The sequence below is a fragment of the Leopardus geoffroyi genome, chromosome B3 (assembly GCF_018350155.1).
Source record: "Leopardus geoffroyi isolate Oge1 chromosome B3, O.geoffroyi_Oge1_pat1.0, whole genome shotgun sequence".
Lineage (NCBI taxonomy): Eukaryota > Metazoa > Chordata > Mammalia > Carnivora > Felidae > Leopardus > Leopardus geoffroyi.
Genome location: NC_059337.1, coordinates 102,547,514 through 102,566,949, shown reverse-complemented (window position 1 = coordinate 102,566,949; position 19,436 = coordinate 102,547,514). Strand labels below are relative to the sequence as shown.

The window sequence follows — 19,436 nt, the reverse complement described above, 5'->3', positions numbered from 1 at the left end:
CTTAAATAACCTTTTTAAGGTTTCCTTATCTCTAAAAAAGGATTCTTTTTAATCTGTCTACCTAACTTTAAGGAATGCTGGTCTAAATGGCGGTTTAAAAAAGAGGCTTAGGGGCGCCTGGGTGGCTCAGTCGGTTTGGCGTCCGACTTCGGCTCAGGTCATGATCTCACCGTTCCTGAGTTCGAGCCCCACGTCGGGCTCTGTGCTGACAGCTCAGAGCCTGAAGCCTGCTTCGGATTCTGTGTCTCCCTCTCTCTCTGCTCCTCCCCTGCTCATGCTCTGTCTCTGTCTCAAAAATAAATAAAAACATTAAAATTTAAAAAAAAAAAAATAAATAAATAAAAAAGAGGCTTAACATAAAATAAGGACCACAGCAAAAACTGACCAAAGTGTTACATTTCCTCTTAGATGATACTAACACTCGTAAGCATAGCTTAGAATTCTAGGTGGCCTGAGATTCTATTATACTTGTGAATCTAGGATTGTGATTTCAGCAAACCTCAACAAAGAAACCATCATCTACAACCATTCCTGAAATTTAAAAGCAGCAAAACATCTGTTCCCCCAAGCAACTTACCTGTAAGTGCTATGAACCAACTTGTGTCCCCCCAAATTCACATCAAAGTCCTAACCCTGGATGTGATGGTACTCGAGGATGGAGCCTTTGGGAGTAGTTCATTTACATGAGGTTACAAGGGTAGGGTGCCCATGATGGGATTAGTGTCCTTATAAGAGACAACAGAGCTTGCTTCTTCTCTCTCCACTATGAGGACACAGTGAGAAGACGGCCATCTACAAGCCACAAAGAGTCCTTACTGGGAACTGAGCAGGACCAGCACCTTGATGCGAGGACTTCCTGTCCTCCAGAACTTTGAGAAATAAATCTCTGTTGGCTAAGCCACCCAATCTGTGATGTTTTGTTATGGCAGCCCAAGCTAATACAGTAAGTAAAATGATAAAGTGGAAGAGTGGAATTGCTTTAGTGAAAGCACAGAGTAGGGAGGGACTGAGCTCTACCTTCTCCTCATCTCTGGAAGCGCAGGGCACCACAAAATAAGAGTGAAAATGGAACTGTTCAATGCCCACACGAGGAGAATCATGTTTACATGCCATAGGAACAAACTGAGGGATGGCCCAAATTCTCTTCTGGTATTAGAATTGTGTATTGCATTGTCTTACTGAAAATAAGTAAGCAAATAGGATTCTATTTTGCTTTAGAAATCTGCTGCAAAAGGATTGGTGCTAAGTTTTAATATGGTGGTAAAAAGAGAACCTGCTTGGGTCAGGTCCCCAGGGAAGAAGGTGTTGGCTGAAACACTGTCATCTCATGATGGGAAGGAACCCTAGCCCACCTTTAGGAGATAGAAAGTAAGACATCAAATGCAACTTAAAAAAATTTACAGCTGCACGGTGTCCAATTATAAGGCAAAAAGCAGAAGGCTCTTTCAAAAGCATAATATAGTACAAGTGACTCGTTTATAGCCCCAACCACACTGGGGTTCAAGGCAGGCTAACAAACCCCCCTGTGGAAAGGGAATGGCGAACTGTACCAAGTTTATTAATGTGGCCCTCACCACAGGCACAGTAGTTATGACAATAGAACAATCTTTCATAAAAGAAAGTGGGGGTGGTGGCAGCTGGGGCAGAGAAACTCTGATTATACAGATAACCCGGTTACAAAGAATGACATAGCCTTGAAGGGAGAAGAAGAAACCCACACAATGGACACCATGTTGCTGAAAGTGGGTTTGTGGAGGGTTGTTCCCAGGCAGCCTATTTAAATGCCTTCGTGAATGCAGGTCACACACAGAGGAGCGTCTCAGGCCCGCCCTTCCTTTCTTTTTTCTTTCTTTCTTTCTTCCTTCCTTTCCTTCCCTTCCTTCCTTCCTTCCTTCCTTCCTTCCTTCCTTCCTTCCTTCCTTTTTTTCTTTCTGACAACAATTTTGCAGTTAATTAGACTAAGGACTTCTCAGGGAAGCCCAGAACTGGGCTGCAGAATAAGATACATGGAAAAACTATGAAACCATGAAAATACATTTTTTAAAAAAGTTTTCTGGTATAATACACAAAAGCAAACAAGTTTATCTTAAAAAATATCAAGTATCACATCCATAGACTATTCCTAATTATAATTACTTCTTAAAGCAACATATGTCTTTGTTTACAAATACAGCAGCAGGTGATAAACCTAACGTTTCAAACAGATTGCTTACAGTTCATAATACAAACAAATGTCTAGGTCTCAAATCACATTGTAGGCAGTTTAACTTAAAATGCATAGACAATTACATACATTAAATTTGTCATTATTAAGTCAACTTAAAAAAAATCACAATATTAAGAAAAAATACAAAAAAAAAAACCTTTTTATAGAGCACGCATAAGAAGTCAAGTTTACTTAATGGCAACAAATCAGTATCTGCTAACCAGGGACAGGCAGTTTAAGTGCCTTCATCCAGGGAGGAAGTGAAGAGGAAAAACGTCCCGTTACTTTGCACACATGAATAGCTGCACTGACAAACACTACGATCTTGAAAAACATTAATTTCTTACTTAAAAAAAAAAAAGGTATACCATACTTTGCTCTTTAATATGTCCAAAGGCTGTTCTATAATTTCCACCAGTGGCAAATTAAAATGTTTATCTAGGTAAACCAAAAATGGGTGCACTACTGAATTTTCCAATGCCACCCCTAGACTGTAAGCCTCTGCAGGACAGGCATTCTCTTTCATCTCTGTATCTCTGGAATCTGGCAAAGCACCGGGATCAGACACTGAAGTGTCTCTTAAATGAATGCAGTTCTCAGTGTTTTCTATAGCCAGAAGCTTGCATGGCATTTCTTTAATACTGATTATTTTATTGACAATTTTTATTTTACTTGGCAGAATTCTGAAAATAAAAAGTGTCTGTCTTCAATACTAAATATTGCTTAAGATTAAATTATAGTCTTCCCTGAAAGTCACCCTTTACTTTCTATGCATAGTACATGTATCAGTGTGATTCATCTGATTCTAACCTTGTTTTTCAAAAACCAACACCTGCAGGTCTGTGCTTAGCTTTAATTTCCAGGGTTTATAACCCTGGCATTTTATAAATCTAGCACTAGATTATTCAGGGTGAGGAAGGAAGACATTGGCACTCATCACTTAGAAGTATAGGCAACTAATTGATATGCAAACCGGGCACAGTATTGTAATTGAGACTTGAGTAGGGCTTCGTTCATCTATACCAATAGTTTCAAAAGCTGTACGTTTGAGTACGATATGTAGCGAATTATTTGTGAGGTAAAATTTTATGGGCAAAACTGACTTCTATGCCAATATTCTGTTGTAGTGGTGTGCCAGACCAAGGCCAAAAAGTCACCCCCTTTCACTATTCTCTACTGAAAACAATAAACACTAAAAACAAGGCAGAAAGAAGGAGGCCCTGGGGTAACTAAAACAAATGTATTGTCTACTCCTGAATAATCGATGCATTACTTTATACAAAACAGGGCTGTGGAGTCAGACTTGTAAACAGCCATCTTCAAAAGCATGAAAAGGTGTCAGGCTAAGTCCAGTATGGACAAGCCAAGGTAGTTCACACACTCGTTTAAGGAGCCTTGATTCTTGAGAAACTGCACGTGTGATAAGGACCTAAGGTCTTTATTTTCATTTTTTGTTGTCATTTTTAGGTTCGACATCTCAAAATCTAAGATTCCAACTCCAGAAGCACTATTCCTCAACACATCTCAATGATCTCCATCAAATTTGTCTTAAAGTTCTTGCTCTGAGACGGTCCAAGTGCCAGCATATCCCACACCATGTATTCCCTTCAAAGACCAGGCAAACTTTTCTAAGAAAACGGTCTCCTCCCTAAACGGATGCCAGCCTAGGACTTGTTTCGAAAGCAACATTATTCCCCTGTAAAGAAAAAAAACCTTCCTCGCAACCTTTCCCCCATTCCTCCACTGAAATAACTTCTGCTTTTAACTTTACCCTGAACCTAAAAATACGTTTTTGTCCCAGAGTGCCCACAAGAATGAAGACTCTCCCAAGTTGAGAAATAATGCTCTAAAAAGCTAAAGGGAGTATAAAAGTAAATTCTAGTCCCTTTGATTCCCATTTTTATGTTAAAAAAAAATTTCCCAACTACTAGTTGGAAAGTCCTCGAAAAGCAAAGAAAAGGTGTTGTGTCATGGCCACACTGGGCAGTATGGGTTACTAGCCAAATGTATATACTTATTGGGGGTAGTAATTCCAAATCTCAGGCTCCTGGTCCTTCCCAATCCTTTAGCAGATTTTCTCCTCTAATAAGCAGACTCCGCAATGACAGATTCCCAAACATGCTGCCACTTGTTTCAGTCAAACATCATCCTCTAGTGTTAAATACTGTATCTAAAGCCAGAGCTGTCAACTTACCCCAATGTAGCACAACCAAAATAACCACAAGGAGATTTTTGCTATCTCACTTTTCCCATCTTATTCCTCCAGTTAGCTGACAGGATATTGCCCGATCCCTAAGCTAAAATACCTCCTAAGGCTCCTGCCTTGTAAATGGGAGGCTACTTTGACAAAAGATTCCAACAGTGTTGTAGATAGTCCAGATTGCCTTGCAAGGGGAAGAAAAAAAAGACCGCTTCTGCCACTATGTAAGAGCTGTCTAACGACATTCCCCAGTCTGAAAATATCTAAACAATTCAGTTTCTATTCTGAAAGCTTGACTCTATCATCTACTTAAAAAGGAGCTTAAACACTGAATGTTCTTCTCAAAGATGACCATCTTGCTTTCTTAAAAGGAGGTAGCTATCAAACCATTAAATTGGCAGCATTTGGCATTCTTGACATTTCAACTATAAGAGAAACAAACTACTAAATATCTCATTTCTAAGCAAAAACAAGAGCTCTAACATAAATCTCTCCTATACTAGTCAAGAAATTCACAACATATTTTAGTAACCCGACGGATACATTCAAAGTTTCAAAATGTTATCTGACAAATAACATAGTTCTAAGAATCTAAGAATCTGATTTAAAGATAAGGTGCCAAAAAACTACTTAGGCTGTTTTGGTGGTTACACTTATTTAAGCAACAGTCACACTGCTTTCAACTCAACTGCAGAGATCTACACTTATTATTATTTCAGTGTTAGAACTAGAGGACAGTTGTGAAGGATGGCACTCAATTCTACCTGTTTACCTGTCAACAAATACAGAACTGACCAATTAGCCTTAAGCACTTTACAGACAGATGCAGGAAACTATGCAAGAGACCATGACCCGGCTTAACCAGACTCCGAAAGACACAGACACATTTTGATCACGCTTGTACAAAGAGAACAGTCATGTCTAAATGACTGAAGTTCTTGAAACGTAACTGCTTTATGTGTTTACACTAGACCCCTAGAGTGTGCCAGTTTTCCGAATCAGAGAGAAACTAAGGGATGTGCTCCTTCAAGAACTGAGGGAGAGCCATCTTCCTGGAAGGGTCTGGGTAGAAGAGCGTTTTGCGGGAATGCAAGTTACTTGTCACTATGAAGCAATTTCCAGGGCTTCCTCTGGCTTGAGGTTCAAGGCAGAGAGAATTATTTCCTTCTTTGAGTTCTTTCCAAAGCAATATTGACATCTCAAAATCTATTCCAAAGTAATACAGAGATCGCTAATTCTCTAATAATACTTTACACACATGTTGGCCTGCATTAAAAAGAAAAAAGTTTTCATACATGGCAGATTTTAGACATGTGTGACCCATCTGGCTAACAATGAAGCAAATCAGGTGGAACTCAAAATGAAAGACAAGTTTTTACTAAAAGGTCAAGGATAAAAGCGAACACTGCCTGGCTAATGAACTCAACATCAGACAATAATTACCAATAGCTTTAAAACGTATATCCAAACTATAACCTCAAGAGGACCAGATTTGGTCATCCTGTAGACAGGGCAGCTCAAGATGTTGAGAGGCATCATTTGTTTAAATTATGACAATGTGATTGTTTTCAAAGTGTGTTTATTTAGGGGAAAAAGTGATTATAGAAAAATATTTGAAATAATTTGCCAATGAGGTTGCAGATTCTAACAATAATCCACATCATCTTAGAGTTTTAAGTGTGTGGTTTCATAATTTAAACAAATCAAAAACTTGTTTTAGACAAATTGTATCAAAGAGCTATTCAATATACTTCATCACTTTAGCGTTCCATTAAAAACCAAATAAAAATCACATTTGAATGATTTACTTTTACATTTTTATCTGATTGTATCCATCAGATGTACTATACATCCAAGTACAAGAGGCAGGTATCTTCTCTGAGAGGTGCAAGAGTTGTTCTTTCATGAATGCCCTCTAAGAACAGTGAAACCACCAATTTTTATGTATGCATTCATGTGCATACATATGTACTTCAAAAAGCAAAGCGTCCTCTCTTCATCCATTAACTTAATGGTAAGACTGCAATAGAAAAAAGAAAAAGTAAACCTCTAGATTTTGTAAGTGGAATTTAACAACTCCTTGCTGTGGCTTAAAATAAACGTATTGCTTAATAAATCCAAACAGCAAGTCATCTCATTTATTTTGGCTACAATTTGCAAAAAAAATTTTAAAGAAAATACATATAGCAAGAATTTATACTAATGAAAGTGAGTTTGGGGAGCATTTTATTAACACTCTTTTTCTGGGGCACCTGGGTGGCTCGGTTGGTTAAGAGTCTGACTTCAGCTCAGGTCATGATCTCATGGTTTGGGAGTTCAAGCCCTGTGTTAGGCGTTGGGCTGACAGCTCAGAGCCTGGAGCCTCCTTCAGATTCTGTGTCTTCTCTCTCACTCTGCCCCTCCCCCACTCATGTGTGTGAGTGTGTCTCATAAATAAACTTTAAAAAATTATAAAAAAGAAAAAAGATTCTTTTTCCTTTACAGTTGAGGTGGATATTTGATTAATCTAGTTGGAGATCTGATTACTTTGTTAAGAGTAAGTTGACTTTTTTCCCCTAATGAGAATCAGGACTCTGAAGATTCACTTGGCTTCCTTCCGGGAGGAAGTGGGCTGCTTTTCTATTTGGTCATATGCCCAAGACAGGTTCTCCAACTAAGATGTCAACCCTACTACTCTGGCTTGGCTGACAGTAAAGCATGAAGCATTACCTGTAACTGACAATGCAGAATAGTGATATAATATCGATCTCAATGCTGCCGAGGACCTAACAAAACTCTGGCTGAGAAACACTATGGAGAGTTACAGGAAGAACAGGCAATGTTATATATTCACTGCCTTAGAGTCTCTAAAAATCGCTCTCTGTATCAAGTCAGACCAAGATTGTTTTTACTGAACTGTACTTTGTGGTGATGCTATAAAACATGATTGAGAAATGTTTAAAAAAAAAAAGAAGTCCAATGAAATGCACCTGAGTTTACCTCAAGGATGTTAAGGACATTGCTTACTACATTACAAAGTCTTTGGGGATCTTTGGGAAATTGTCCTAATTTCAGTACCAAGAATACGTAGGTTTTATTCTTTTAAATGCTTTATCTCAAGCTTGAAATGTACTCTTATCTCATATACACACACCCCTTCTCTTAAAAAGTTTTATAAGCTTTCTAATCTATTCAAACTGGAGGCAAGTAATCTTTCAGTTGTGTTTATGTGACTATTAGTGCATTTTAAGTAATAAATTTAACTCACATGGGGGCCACCAGGCATCGGTGGAGCACCAGAAGGTCCTGAAGGCACTTGAAAAGGATTGTTGGGAGTGGGATAGAGTCCTGGTGTGGGATATGATCCTGCAGGGGCAGGATATGGTGCTGGTGGTCCCCAGGCTCCTGGTGGAACAGTGCCCCATGGAACAGGTGGTGCTGCCCCTGGTGCTTGGGGAGGAGGTGCGGGATATGGCCCTGGAGATGGATATGGCATATTAGGGGTAGGATACTGCCCACCCATTCCTGGTGCCCAAGGTCCAGAAGACATGGATCCCCATGGACCTAAAGGACCAGCAGCAGCTGGATCTGTGGGTGCACCATATGGTCTTGGAAGCTCCGGAAAGGGCATATTTGGTGTAGGATATGGCCCCGTGGGGCCAGGGCCTGGCACAGTTGGGGCTGGATAAGGACCACCAGGTGGGGGACATGATGGTCCAGAAGGAGGAAAGGGTGCTGGGGGTCCTGGAGGTGGTCCGGTGGGAGGCACAGAGGGATACATTCCTGTTGGTGCTGGTCCAAAAGGCACAGTGGAGGGTGTTGCACTTGGTGGGAGTCCAGATGGCACAGAAGGTGGAGCACTTGGGTTATTCCAAGGGTTGGAACTTGGCCAGCCTTGAGGAGGTTGGCCAGGTTTTGTATTGCTCACAGCAGAGGTTTTGGCAGGGGAGTGTTCAGGTAGCGCATCTGCCAACTGGAATACAAAACAGGCATGTCTTATCAATCTTCTTCAGGGATGAGCCATGTCAAACATGATTACATACCCATAAAGGACAGTAAGCTACAGAATCAGCGATTATAAACCTGTAGAACATCTTCAAAAGGCAGGCTGCTCAGTTTAAAAACAATTCATTTAATATAAAAACCACCTTCACAATGCAAATTCCTTAGAGAAGATCAAATTTTCTAAATATGATAAATCAAAATACTGTGGGTTTGAATCCTGGCTTTACAGCAAACAAGTTACATACCCTCTCTGAGCTTTAGTTTCCTCATTAAAAACAAACAGACAAAAAACTTTAGCATTAACTTGAGGCTTAAATAAGATAGTTCATGTAATATCCTTAACATAGTGTCAATAAATGCTATTATTAACATTGCCAAGTTACTAGAGAACACAAGTAACAACACTTCTTAAATTTTTTAATTTAAGGATTCATAAAGAAATACAACAAATTTTCGAACATATTATATCTAACTCAATAAAGGCAAATCATCTATTAAAATCACATGTGCCTCCTGCCCCCAGCAAGAATCACACAAAGCATCTCTTTCAAATTAAAAGACTTGAGGCCCATAGTTAGAACTATGTAATTTTTTCAACAGTCAAAAACCTTATGAAGGATAAATGTATCAACTTACCGAAAATTCATCAGACATTTTCCTAAAGAAAAGAAAGAAAAAAAAAAAAAAAAGAATACTTCAAAACCAGTGCTTACCACTTCTTGTATATCCTGTGAGGAACTTTCTCTGCATATACCACTTTTACTTAATCATGTATATAATGTCTTTTTTCTTTTTTTTTTAATAGGGAAAACTTCCATAGCACTTCATGTGGCTTTACAAATGTCATCCCTGTTTACTGGCTGCACGTCATATAAAAGTGATCCCCAATATAAAAAAGTGATCTGCACTCTCATTTTGGTGGTGGTTTAGGTCATTTGCATTTTGAGCGGTTTAAAACGATGATACAGTGAACACTTCTGAACACATATCCTTGTGAATCTGTCACCAGGAAAAAGTACTAGAAGTGAAATTTATAGTCAGCAGGTAAGGCTATCTAAAATCCATCTTTTATAAGGGTCATGACACTTTAGAGTCCTTTGCAAATTTACACTATCTTTTTAAACTTCTCTTCACCACTGGATATTTAAAAAAAAATTTTTTTTAACATTTATTTATTATTGAGAGACACAGAGACAGAGCATGAGCAAGGGAGGGGCAAAGAGAGGGGGAGACACAGAATCCGAAGTAAGCTCCAGGCTCTGAGCTCTCAGCACAGAGCCCGACACAAGGCTCGAACTCACAAACTGCAAGATCAGAACTTGAGTAGAAGTTGGACGTGCAACCAACTGAGCCACTGAGGCGCCCTGGATATTTTTTAAATTGTAAACAGTTTTTAATTATGGCAGGTTAATAACTGCCACCTTGTTGTTTCAACTTACATCTTTAAAATTAAGTGGAAAGTAGAGCTGCTTTTAAATTTCATGCCCAAATCAGAATAAATTTATTTTGTGAATTTGCTCATGTCCTTGGGCCACTTTTGTCAATTTCTAAAAGGGAAGTACAATTAATACCCAATAAAATGCATGGGATGTGAGGTGTTCAGGTCAACAAGCTGACAACTATACATGCCCCATTAACCAAGAAAGATACAGACATTTTCCTTCACTACAGATTTACTCATGCTAACTTTCCAATCAACTCCTCCTTCCACTCAGCAATCATTTTCTTAGTTTTTGCCTATTCTTTAACTTCACAATGAACAGAGTAAGATAGTATGTACTCTTTTTGCCTTTGATAATTTTACAACTTAGTAGTAAATCTTTTTAACGCTTTGTTAAACTGTAAGGAAATTAGCTCTGAAACGTGAGACGAAAAATTCACCTATGCTTTGTAATAGTAATATGGTTTCATTTAAAATCTTTTTTTTCTGAGCCTAAATGTCCACCAACGGATGAATGGATAAGGAAATCGTGGTTTATATACACGTAGTGGAATACTACATGGCAATGAGAAAGAATGAAATATGGCCTTTTGTAGCAATGTAGATGGAGTTAAGTGAAATAAGTCATACAGAGAAAGACAGATACCATATGTTTTCACTCTTATGTGGATCCTGAGAAACTTAAGAGAAGACCATGGAGGGGGGAAGAAAAAAAAAGAGGTTAGAGAGGGAGGGAGCCAAAACATAAGAGACTCTTAAAAACTGAGAACAAACTGAGGGTTGATGGGCGGTGGGAGGGAGGGGAGGGTACCTGTTGGAATGAGCACTGGGTGTTGTATGGAAACCAATTTGACAATAAATTTCATATTAAAAAAAAATTTTTTTTAATCTTTTTTTCTTTCAAGCAATAATTGCTGTATAATCTATCTCTTCTCAATGGATATGACAGCTACCCTTAATACATTCTATTGCCACTATGAGCAACAAATACTTCCTAACAACAAATACCTACACAGTGTTTTACCATGAATAGGCACTCTGCTAAAAGTGTTTTACATAGGTGATCTCATTGAATAGATGCAAAATTCTTTTGCCCAGTTTACAGCTTCAGAAAAGGAAGCTCATCAAGTTAACTTGCTTAAAGGTACAGAGCTAGTGGCAGGTAGAAAGGGGTTCAAACTCCAGTACAGTCTGATTCCAGAGCCAAGACTTTTAACCACTAGGCTATAGAGCCTCCATTATTTCCCACAGATAATGTGAAATCTGATATTTTCTACTGATCTGCACCATAATATTCCATCTTAATTTCAGTACCTTTATATTTTTAACAAATTTTTAATGTAAGTTGACCTATTGTTACTGTTCACTCCCCACCCCAGATTTTCCTGAATATTATTTTTTCCAGATCATTTAGAAAAATAAATAAGAAGAATTCGCTGCTGTTTTGGTTGGAATTGCATTAAATTTACAGATTAATATAGGGAACATGCAATATATTCAAAACATCAAAACTTTTCATTCAAGAACAAGGTATGTCTTCCTAGTTCCCATCATTGTCATTTGTCAATAGTTTTTTAAGCTTGTTTTTTTGTTTTTATTTTTTTTATTAATGTAGGGCTCAAACTCACACCTCCAGTATCAAGAGTTGCATGCTTTACTGAGGCAGCCAGGCGCCCCTATTTAAGACTTTTTAAATTTTAGTGTATTAATTTTGTAAGTGGTGATATTACTAAATTATTTTATTCCTGACTCGGCTGATTCTCTGGGATTTCAGGTAAAGAATTATGCCATTTGCAAAAGAATAATTTTACATTGTCTTTCCAAACTTCTTTTCTCCTTTGTGTTAGCTAAACTTCACAATGAAATGTTAAATAGTGATAGTGAGCACAGTGGTCTTCTTGTTCCCAACTCTTCTCAAAACGCCTCTAATGTTTAAGTAAAATTCCCAATTTTAGTTTGAGATTTGAAAAAATTAAAGAAGTCTATGCCTATGTTGCTAGATTTACTTATTTCCATTTTGCTAGAGAAAAAAACATTTAGGGAAGACACTGAATTTCCTCAGATCTTTTTGACATCTAATGAGTTGATCTCAGTTTTTCTCCTTTAAGCCATCAACTTAGTTAATTACATATAAAAATTGCTTAATATTGAGCCATCCTTGCATTCTGAGAGTTTTGTTTTTTAGTATTATTAGTTGTGAGGAATGATAAAAAGAATATGAAGCCTAAGTCAGAACTGCTATAACCTTGCTATTTATCCAGAATGTCAAAAAACACATCTTAAACATAGAGCAAATACAATTATCCATTCACTCCCATGTTAAGGTTTGTTTTATACTAAAATAGCACATCACACAATAGTAAATTCTTAGGACCAACACCTGAAGAAACTTTTCATTGCATGAAAAGTTTAGTCTATATAAGACTAACACACTTTTTAAATAGGATGAGCCTTTCTGAAACAAAATGGTTCTGTATCAAAGTTCACATTAATTCTGGAGAGGGGAACAAAGCAATCCACTCATTTCATGTGGTCTTGCTATATGGGTCTTCAGAATTACTCCTTTCCCAGCAACTCTGGCTTTCCAAATTTGAAGTTAAAAATTAAACCCTGGAAGATAAAGGAGGTACTGGAATCTTTTTTTTTTTTTTTTAATTATTAAGCTTTAAAAACTATTTTTTTAATGTTTATTTATTTTGAGAGAGAGTTAAGTGCACACAAGCAGGGAAAGGGCAGAAAAAGAGGGAGAGGGAAAATCCCAAACAGGCTCTGCCCTGCCAGCGCAGAGCTGACGTGGGGCTCGAACCCATGAACCGTGAGATCATGACCTGAACCGAAATTAAGAGTTGGAAGCTTAACCAACTGAGCTACTCAGGCGCTCCAAGAAACCTTTATATATGTATGTATATTTTTAGAGAATACATATAAGAATCTTATATTCTTATATGTAAGAGAGAGAGGATCCATGTGGAGCCCAACATGGGCTTGATCCCAAGACCCTGGGATCAGGATCAGAACAAAAATCCAGAGTCAGAGGCTCAACCAACTGAGCCACCCAGGCATCCTGTAGGTTCTCAAATCTTATGATTAAAGTAACGAAGCCCAATGAGGGACTCAAACCCATGACCTGTGAGTTCATGACCTGAGCCAAAACCAAGAGTCAGAATCAACTGACTAAGCTACTCAGGCTCCCCTGCAGTGTTCATATTAATGGGAAACATCCTAATTTACTCTTTGGAGAATACTTTCATTGTAAAAAGGTAAGAAATAGAGTTGCACATTAGTGTTTGAATGTGAGAAGAGTTACATCATTTTTAAAAATCTAGATTTTCTAAAAATCTATTCCCAAATATCTGGATTATGCTAATTATTAAGATGAGGCCAATGTAACCTTGAAGTGGCCCTCCTACTCCTCCCCAAAAGTTTATAATCAAGAAAGCTTTCCATTCTTTCTCTTTTGGGAATACTCTAAAGCTATTACTTCTAAAACTTTCCATTACTACTTTATGGCAGGATCTACGCATCACCTGAAAAATACTAATTTTATTTTCGAAGCAGCAAGAATAATAATTTTATTTTACTTCGAGGTTTGTTTATTTTGAGATTGAGAGAGAGAGAATGAGCAGGAGAGCGGTAGAGAGAGAGAATCCCAAGCAGGCTCCACACTGAAAGCGAGGGACTCGAACTCACGAAACGTGAGATCATGACCTGAGCTAAGTTCAAGAGTCGGATGCTTAAGTGACTTAGCCACATAGGGGCCCCAAGATTTATAATTTTATTAAACAAATTTTTAAAAAATGTTTATTTTTGAGAGGGTGGGGAGAAGCCAAGAGAGAGGGAGACACAGACTATGAGGCAGGCTCCAGGCTCTGAGCTGTCAGCACAGAGCCGGACACAGGGCTTGAACTCACGAACCGTGAGATCATGACCTGAGCCAAAGTCACATGCTTAACTGACTGAGCCACCTCGGCACCCTGAGATTAGTAATTTTAAAACAGTGCAAAATTTCTTTTGACATATACTAGAAGAGTAAAATATTTCTGTAACTCATGGCTTTTAGAGTAGAATGGCAGTCCAATCACAAGGTTTTAAAAAGTTGAACTCCATAAATTACTTACTAGTGACTACTCAACAAGGAATATTTCAAAGGGCCATCAAACTGTGATGCAGTGATAAAGAGTATAGGAGTAGACAGTTATGAAACCTAGACGTCAATCCTTTTGAATAAGTCTTTTGACTAAGGCAAACTTTAACCAGAGACCATTTATCATCCACAAAACAGTTGTTAAATCCTGACTACTTCACAGATAATTAAAAGTAACATATTTAGGGGTGCCGGGGTGGCTCAGTCAGTTAAGCTGCTGACTCTGGTCATGATTTCACAAACACCTCACGGGTCTGAGCCCCACATCAGGCTCTGTGCTGAGGGAGCATGCTTGGAATTCTCTCTGACCCTCCCCCACTCACATTCTCTTTCTCTCAAAATAAATGAATAAACTTAAAAAAAAAAGTAGCATATTTAATAATCTATGAAGTACTACAGTCATGTAAAATGAAAATGAGAAGAAACTAAGAAAAATCAGGACTTTTGCACTGATTTGTTTCGTATGCGGGGAGATGACAGTAATATACCGAAAATACAAATTTTGAGTTAAAATACATCATTGTTTTTAGTATTGGTCTTTTTATCAGATACATTCTATTTTACATTTGGCAACTCAAGGAACTGGGTCCTTATGTCAGCCATATTTTCTACATTTCCTTGGATACTTCTGTCTGGAACATACATACCAAGCACTTTGTTGGGCTTTGGGGAAGTGAATAGTACTGTGTGGAATAAATGCTTAAGGAATTCACAGTGTGGTGGAGAACTACCCTTTAAACAGTAACTACCTTACCTCAGGTAAGCACAGGGCACCGAGAGAACCTCAAAGAGCTCCTAAAGGAATCAAGGAAGGGAGTCTCAGGGGAAGAATCCTGAGAGGCAGTTCCTTTGCAGCCTGGAAGAACAATGAAGAAAGAGCTGGGTGTAGGGAATGGTGGGACAGGCCCTAGGAGAAGAGCCAACTGCGGAAAAGCTGAAGAGTACACCCTGGGAAGTGTAAGCAGTTCAGACTGGTTGGAATACAGAAAGGGGAGGAACAGAAGTCTTAGAGGGCCTTTAGTCTGAGGTCTGAATGTCGCAGTCACATTCAGCTCACCTGAGTGACCCTCCGTTTCTTCAACTATAAAGAACGGGCCAGTGATGTGAAAGACTAAACGGGACTCAAAAATCAAGTGCCTATAATAACAGCGCTCGAAAAATAGTGGGTGGCCACCTCCTCTTCCTGCGTACATAGGCATATAGCTAGCACAGGTTAAAAGAGTTAAAATGCCTACATATAACTGCACCTCTTCACTGGCTGGCTCTACACAGCTTGACCTCTCCAAACGTCAGAGGTAAAAGCAGGAATAATATGAACCTCACAGACCTGCCCTGGGACTTACATAATAAATCTCCTGGTCACTTTCTGGCACACAAGGAAAACTCAACAAACGTTAGCTTTTACGCTCGCTACTCTAGGTCCGCAAACCTTTATCTGCGCTTCTCAAGTCAGAAACTTACGAAAATAAAAGAAACATTCCCAAGTTTGGCATAAAACTTACTTGGTGGCAAAACCGGACTTGATATTTATAGTTTCCATAAAGTGTAACACACCTATAGCTACACAAATATTAATATGGATTAGGGATGCTGCCCCGACTTTGCGGGGGTGAGATCTCTTGTCTATGCACCATATTCTCTAAGATCTGAAGAGAAAATCCAAAGATTTCTCAATTCCAAAACACACTGGCCCCAAGGATTGTAGTTAAGGAATGGGTCTCCGTTCCTCCTGGAGGGAGGAAAAGAACGTTCTAACATACACAACCCAACTCAAGTTTTGAAGACGAGCTAGTTTTGAATGGGAGGTTCAGAGACACCAGTACCAAGGAAAATTTCTGTTCTTCCAGCCCAATGAATACAGCCGAACAAAGAACTTCCCAAAGACTTCTGAAGGCTACCTTGGCCTGTAGTGAAGGTTCGTGTTCAAGACAGGCCTTTACAATCATCAGGTGTAAGGGTGCTATTTCTTTAGCAGTAATGCCACGAAAAGTTTTTTTCGGGCAGGTTAGTATGGTGTGAAGCGTCAACGTTAAAAATTTTATCCAGTAAAAGCACTACTCTTGATTTTCAAAGAAGAAATGGTTTTAGCTATATACAAGCTTCCAAGCGTAACATAAGCTCCTAAATCCTAAAAAACAGTATCACAGAACTCAACACTTCTCACGGCTTCTGTCCTGTGTGTTCATCGAATGTTATTTGCCATCAAGTCCTTTGGTAATGACCAGAACGTTGTCACATTGCGGATAATCTTAAACAAGTGCCAGATTCCTCCAAGACTCTATTCAGGCCTATCTCTCCCGTTTTATTAGACACTAATGAATCGGGGTGGGGGTCGGGCCCAAGAGGTGAGAGCCCGGAGCCCTTTAGGACCAAACGAACAAAGGGAGTCCGGGATCAACCGGAGCGAACCGGCCTCCGAGCGGGTCGCGCCGCCAGGGAAGGGGTGGGGGAGGGGCCGGGCCCGCTCGCCGCCCCGCCCCCAAACCGATCCTGACGTCAAGAGCGGAGAAACCCGTCGGGCGCGACGTGACCTGCCTCCGACGCCTTCTCCCTGGGGGGTTTTGGGGGGCAATCGGCAGCCCGTGGGAAGATGGCGCGGGCAGACGCTGACTCCCAGCCCCCGAAGAGGCGACTCGAGGTACCTCTGTTACCACGCCCGCCTCTCGCTTGAGCGAGCTCCCTTGCTCCCCTCAATGATCCCCCTAGCGCCGAAGCAGCCTCACCCAGCAAGATCCGACACCGCAGTAAAGTCTACAAGCGGCGATGGGTCCGAGCGAACCGGGTGCGGAAGAACCGAGCGCGAACTGACTGACGGCAGTGGCGGCAGCGGCAGCAGCAGCGGCAGCACTAACAGCGCGCAGCTCCTCCTGGCGCCGGAACAGGAAGCGGCGAGCGCACCGCCCCCGCTCGCGCTCTCCCCTCCTACCGAGGCTGGGCCGGGCCGGGCCGGGCCTCGCGCGCCTCCCGCAGGCTCCCTGCGGCACTGCAGCCTGCCCGGCGGGGCGGTGCAGCTTTTTTTTGGTGGGCGGGAGGAAAGCTCCCTGGTTTTCCGGAATTCTGAGCACTCGGTGGAAATTTTTGTAGCCAGTGACGTTTTGAGTAGCGTGGCGGAAATTGCTAACTTGTTTCCTGGAGTGGCTTGAGGACAGATTCTGGGTTTCCTATGCTTAGATTTATACAGTCGGGCCTCGAAGCTGGCTGGGTGTGGATGCGGCCCAATTAGGGGATACCGGCCCAGGGGCCAAAATTGGGGAGAGCTAAAGGAACAAAACAGTAAAGAGAAGACGTTTACAAATGGCTTGACAATTGATATTAACTAAAAGAGCAGCTGTCTTTGCAGCTTCTTCCTGATCAATGCCTCTCCTCGCCACATGTTCATCTCTGAATAAACCTTTTACCTATTTACTGTCACGTCTGAAGGATGATTGACACATTTCCCCAGCCATCAAGGAAACTGCTAGCGAGTAATGAAGATGCCATAATTATACAGTATGCAGTATATATAATATGTATATATAATACATATATCAAAACATATTGGAAGTGTGCAATATCTTTACAACATTTTGCTTTGTGTAACCCCATAGTGGGTCACTGGGGAGGGGCACTTTACTAGAAACTACCTAAACTAAGGTTTCCTGAGTATGCTCCACCAGTACACACACTTCTCATACTGAAAAACGAGTAATAGAGAAAATGCAAATACCTAAGCCTAGGGAAGACTTATTTTCAAACAGGGAAAATGGTCTATGTAAAATGGTATTAGCGTGAACCACTTGCCCTGCCCTCGGGAGTCAGTAAATTAAGTGCCTTATGGAGCTATAAGGAAGTCTGAGTCACTAGGAAGTCAGTAAAACTACTTTATTTAAAATTTTAACTTTTTTTCATTACTGAGATTTTTGGTCAGAAAATTTTTGTGCCCAAGTCGAGTGCCTCGTCTCACCTTGGTCCAGGTCACATATCAGAGTGACAGCCTCGTTTTCCCATGCTCCCAGCCAGTAACAGCATAGTGAGAGTTCTAGAGCTAGACCGTTCCTGTCCCATATGGGCTCCCACAGGCAACCTTTGCTGAGAAACTAAATCCCCATTTAGCCTTTTCACAACTGTCCTGCAGTCTGAAGCCCACCCTACCCAACCTTCGAATTTCTTTCATGTATGTCAGACTTGCAAAGTGGTATGAAGACTTCCACACTTTCTTTCTTCATAGGTGTTTTCCCCAATAAATCTTGCACCTTTAATGACATCTTGGCATCTGCTTCTGGAAGACCCAAACTGACACACCGAAGATGGAAAGTGTATTATAAATTAGAAAATGTGTAATATAGATTTTTAAATTTTTTTCAGATTTTAAGTTGAATATGCTAAGTCAGGATATACAATGTTTTAAAAACAAGACACAAAGCCTTTGTATTTTATATATGAAGTTTAATTAAGAAGTGAAAATTTATTCAGGTCAATTTATTTGAACTCACACCGAAGAAGAAACATTCAACTCCAGGATTAGAAATAAAAATGTAAACAGTCTACTTCTTTTTGGGTACGGGGAAGATCACACAAGCCTGATTGACAAGAGTACTAACAGCTTTGCGAAGTTACTACTTAAACTCTGTATATTCAAGTATATATCAAGTTCATACTTGGTTTACACAGAATTTATTCAATCCTAGCAAAGTCAACATAATTTAAGTAAACCTCCTCTCAAGTTTTACTTTGTCTGAAAGCTTAGATTACAACCACAACAAAAGTGATTATCTTTACTTCCTGTAGATGTAATCAACTTTTAAAATAACTTAGGCAAACATCAATTTTACATAAACCTTATTAAGGGTAGGAGGAAATTGGAACTGTTCATCCAATTCCTGAGTCTAAACCATAAATCCATATTGTACTGTTATCTCTATTGTCAAACCAAGCCAAGAAAGCCTATTACAGACTAGAAGTGAATGTGAATTTGCAGGGTCCACTAAGGGATACTTTGAAAATCTATCATCACATTACTTTCAAGAAATTACAGAAATTATTTTCGAGTATGCTCCAAGAATCACCTCTTAAATGAAGAACTAACCTTCAGCAAGTCAAGTGACAAGTATTATTTACCTACATTTTGTATGCTAGATGAAGGTAAAAATTTAGGATTAAGTAATCTATTTGAAAATAAAAAGTAAACAAAAAATAGATTCTGGTTTTATTTGAAATAGGACTCATGTGCCCCAAGTCCCTTCCCATTGGGTTATATCCATTAGTCTATTATTTCTACCTAGAAGCCAATCCATTTGAAAAGTTACCTCCATTATGTGTCCAACATTATTAACGTATTAGTACAGACTCTTGTAGCACTGCTCACTTCTAGTATGCCATTAAAAAAAGGAAAAAAAAAAAAAACCTTTGTGCTTTGCATTCATTTTTTAGAAATAGTAAACGTAAAACTGATTATGGTTAAAACCAAAATTGTAAAGAATTT

At 39.6% G+C, this 19,436-nt stretch overlaps 1 protein-coding gene and 2 long non-coding RNA genes across 4 annotated transcripts; 2 read left to right on the top strand and 1 right to left on the bottom strand.

Moving 5' to 3' along the window:
* Positions 1 to 460: 460 nt before the first annotated feature.
* On the top strand, positions 461 to 9,303 carry LOC123583871. Its single transcript, XR_006705018.1, has 2 exons — positions 461 to 943; positions 9,196 to 9,303. It is a non-coding gene; the product is annotated as an uncharacterized LOC123583871 (long non-coding RNA).
* MAPK1IP1L (mitogen-activated protein kinase 1 interacting protein 1 like) lies at positions 2,033 to 16,809 on the bottom strand. 2 transcript variants are annotated; one of them, XM_045451037.1, is made up of 5 exons: positions 16,699 to 16,809; positions 14,730 to 14,831; positions 9,027 to 9,048; positions 7,654 to 8,358; positions 2,033 to 6,426 (listed from the first exon to the last, which is right to left on the bottom strand). In XM_045451037.1, the coding sequence occupies exons 3-5, from the start codon at positions 9,042 to 9,044 to the stop codon at positions 6,415 to 6,417; spliced, it is 735 nt and encodes a 244-aa protein (XP_045306993.1). In that variant the 5' UTR covers positions 9,045 to 9,048; positions 14,730 to 14,831; positions 16,699 to 16,809; the 3' UTR covers positions 2,033 to 6,414. The 2 variants fall into 2 exon arrangements, with proteins under 2 accessions (XP_045306993.1, XP_045306992.1); XM_045451036.1 differs by lacking the exon at positions 14,730 to 14,831 and having other exon boundaries at positions 16,699 to 16,787.
* LOC123583872 lies at positions 11,222 to 19,383 on the top strand. Its single transcript, XR_006705019.1, has 2 exons — positions 11,222 to 11,361; positions 18,183 to 19,383. It is a non-coding gene; the product is annotated as an uncharacterized LOC123583872 (long non-coding RNA).
* The last annotated feature ends 53 nt before the right edge of the window (positions 19,384 to 19,436 follow it).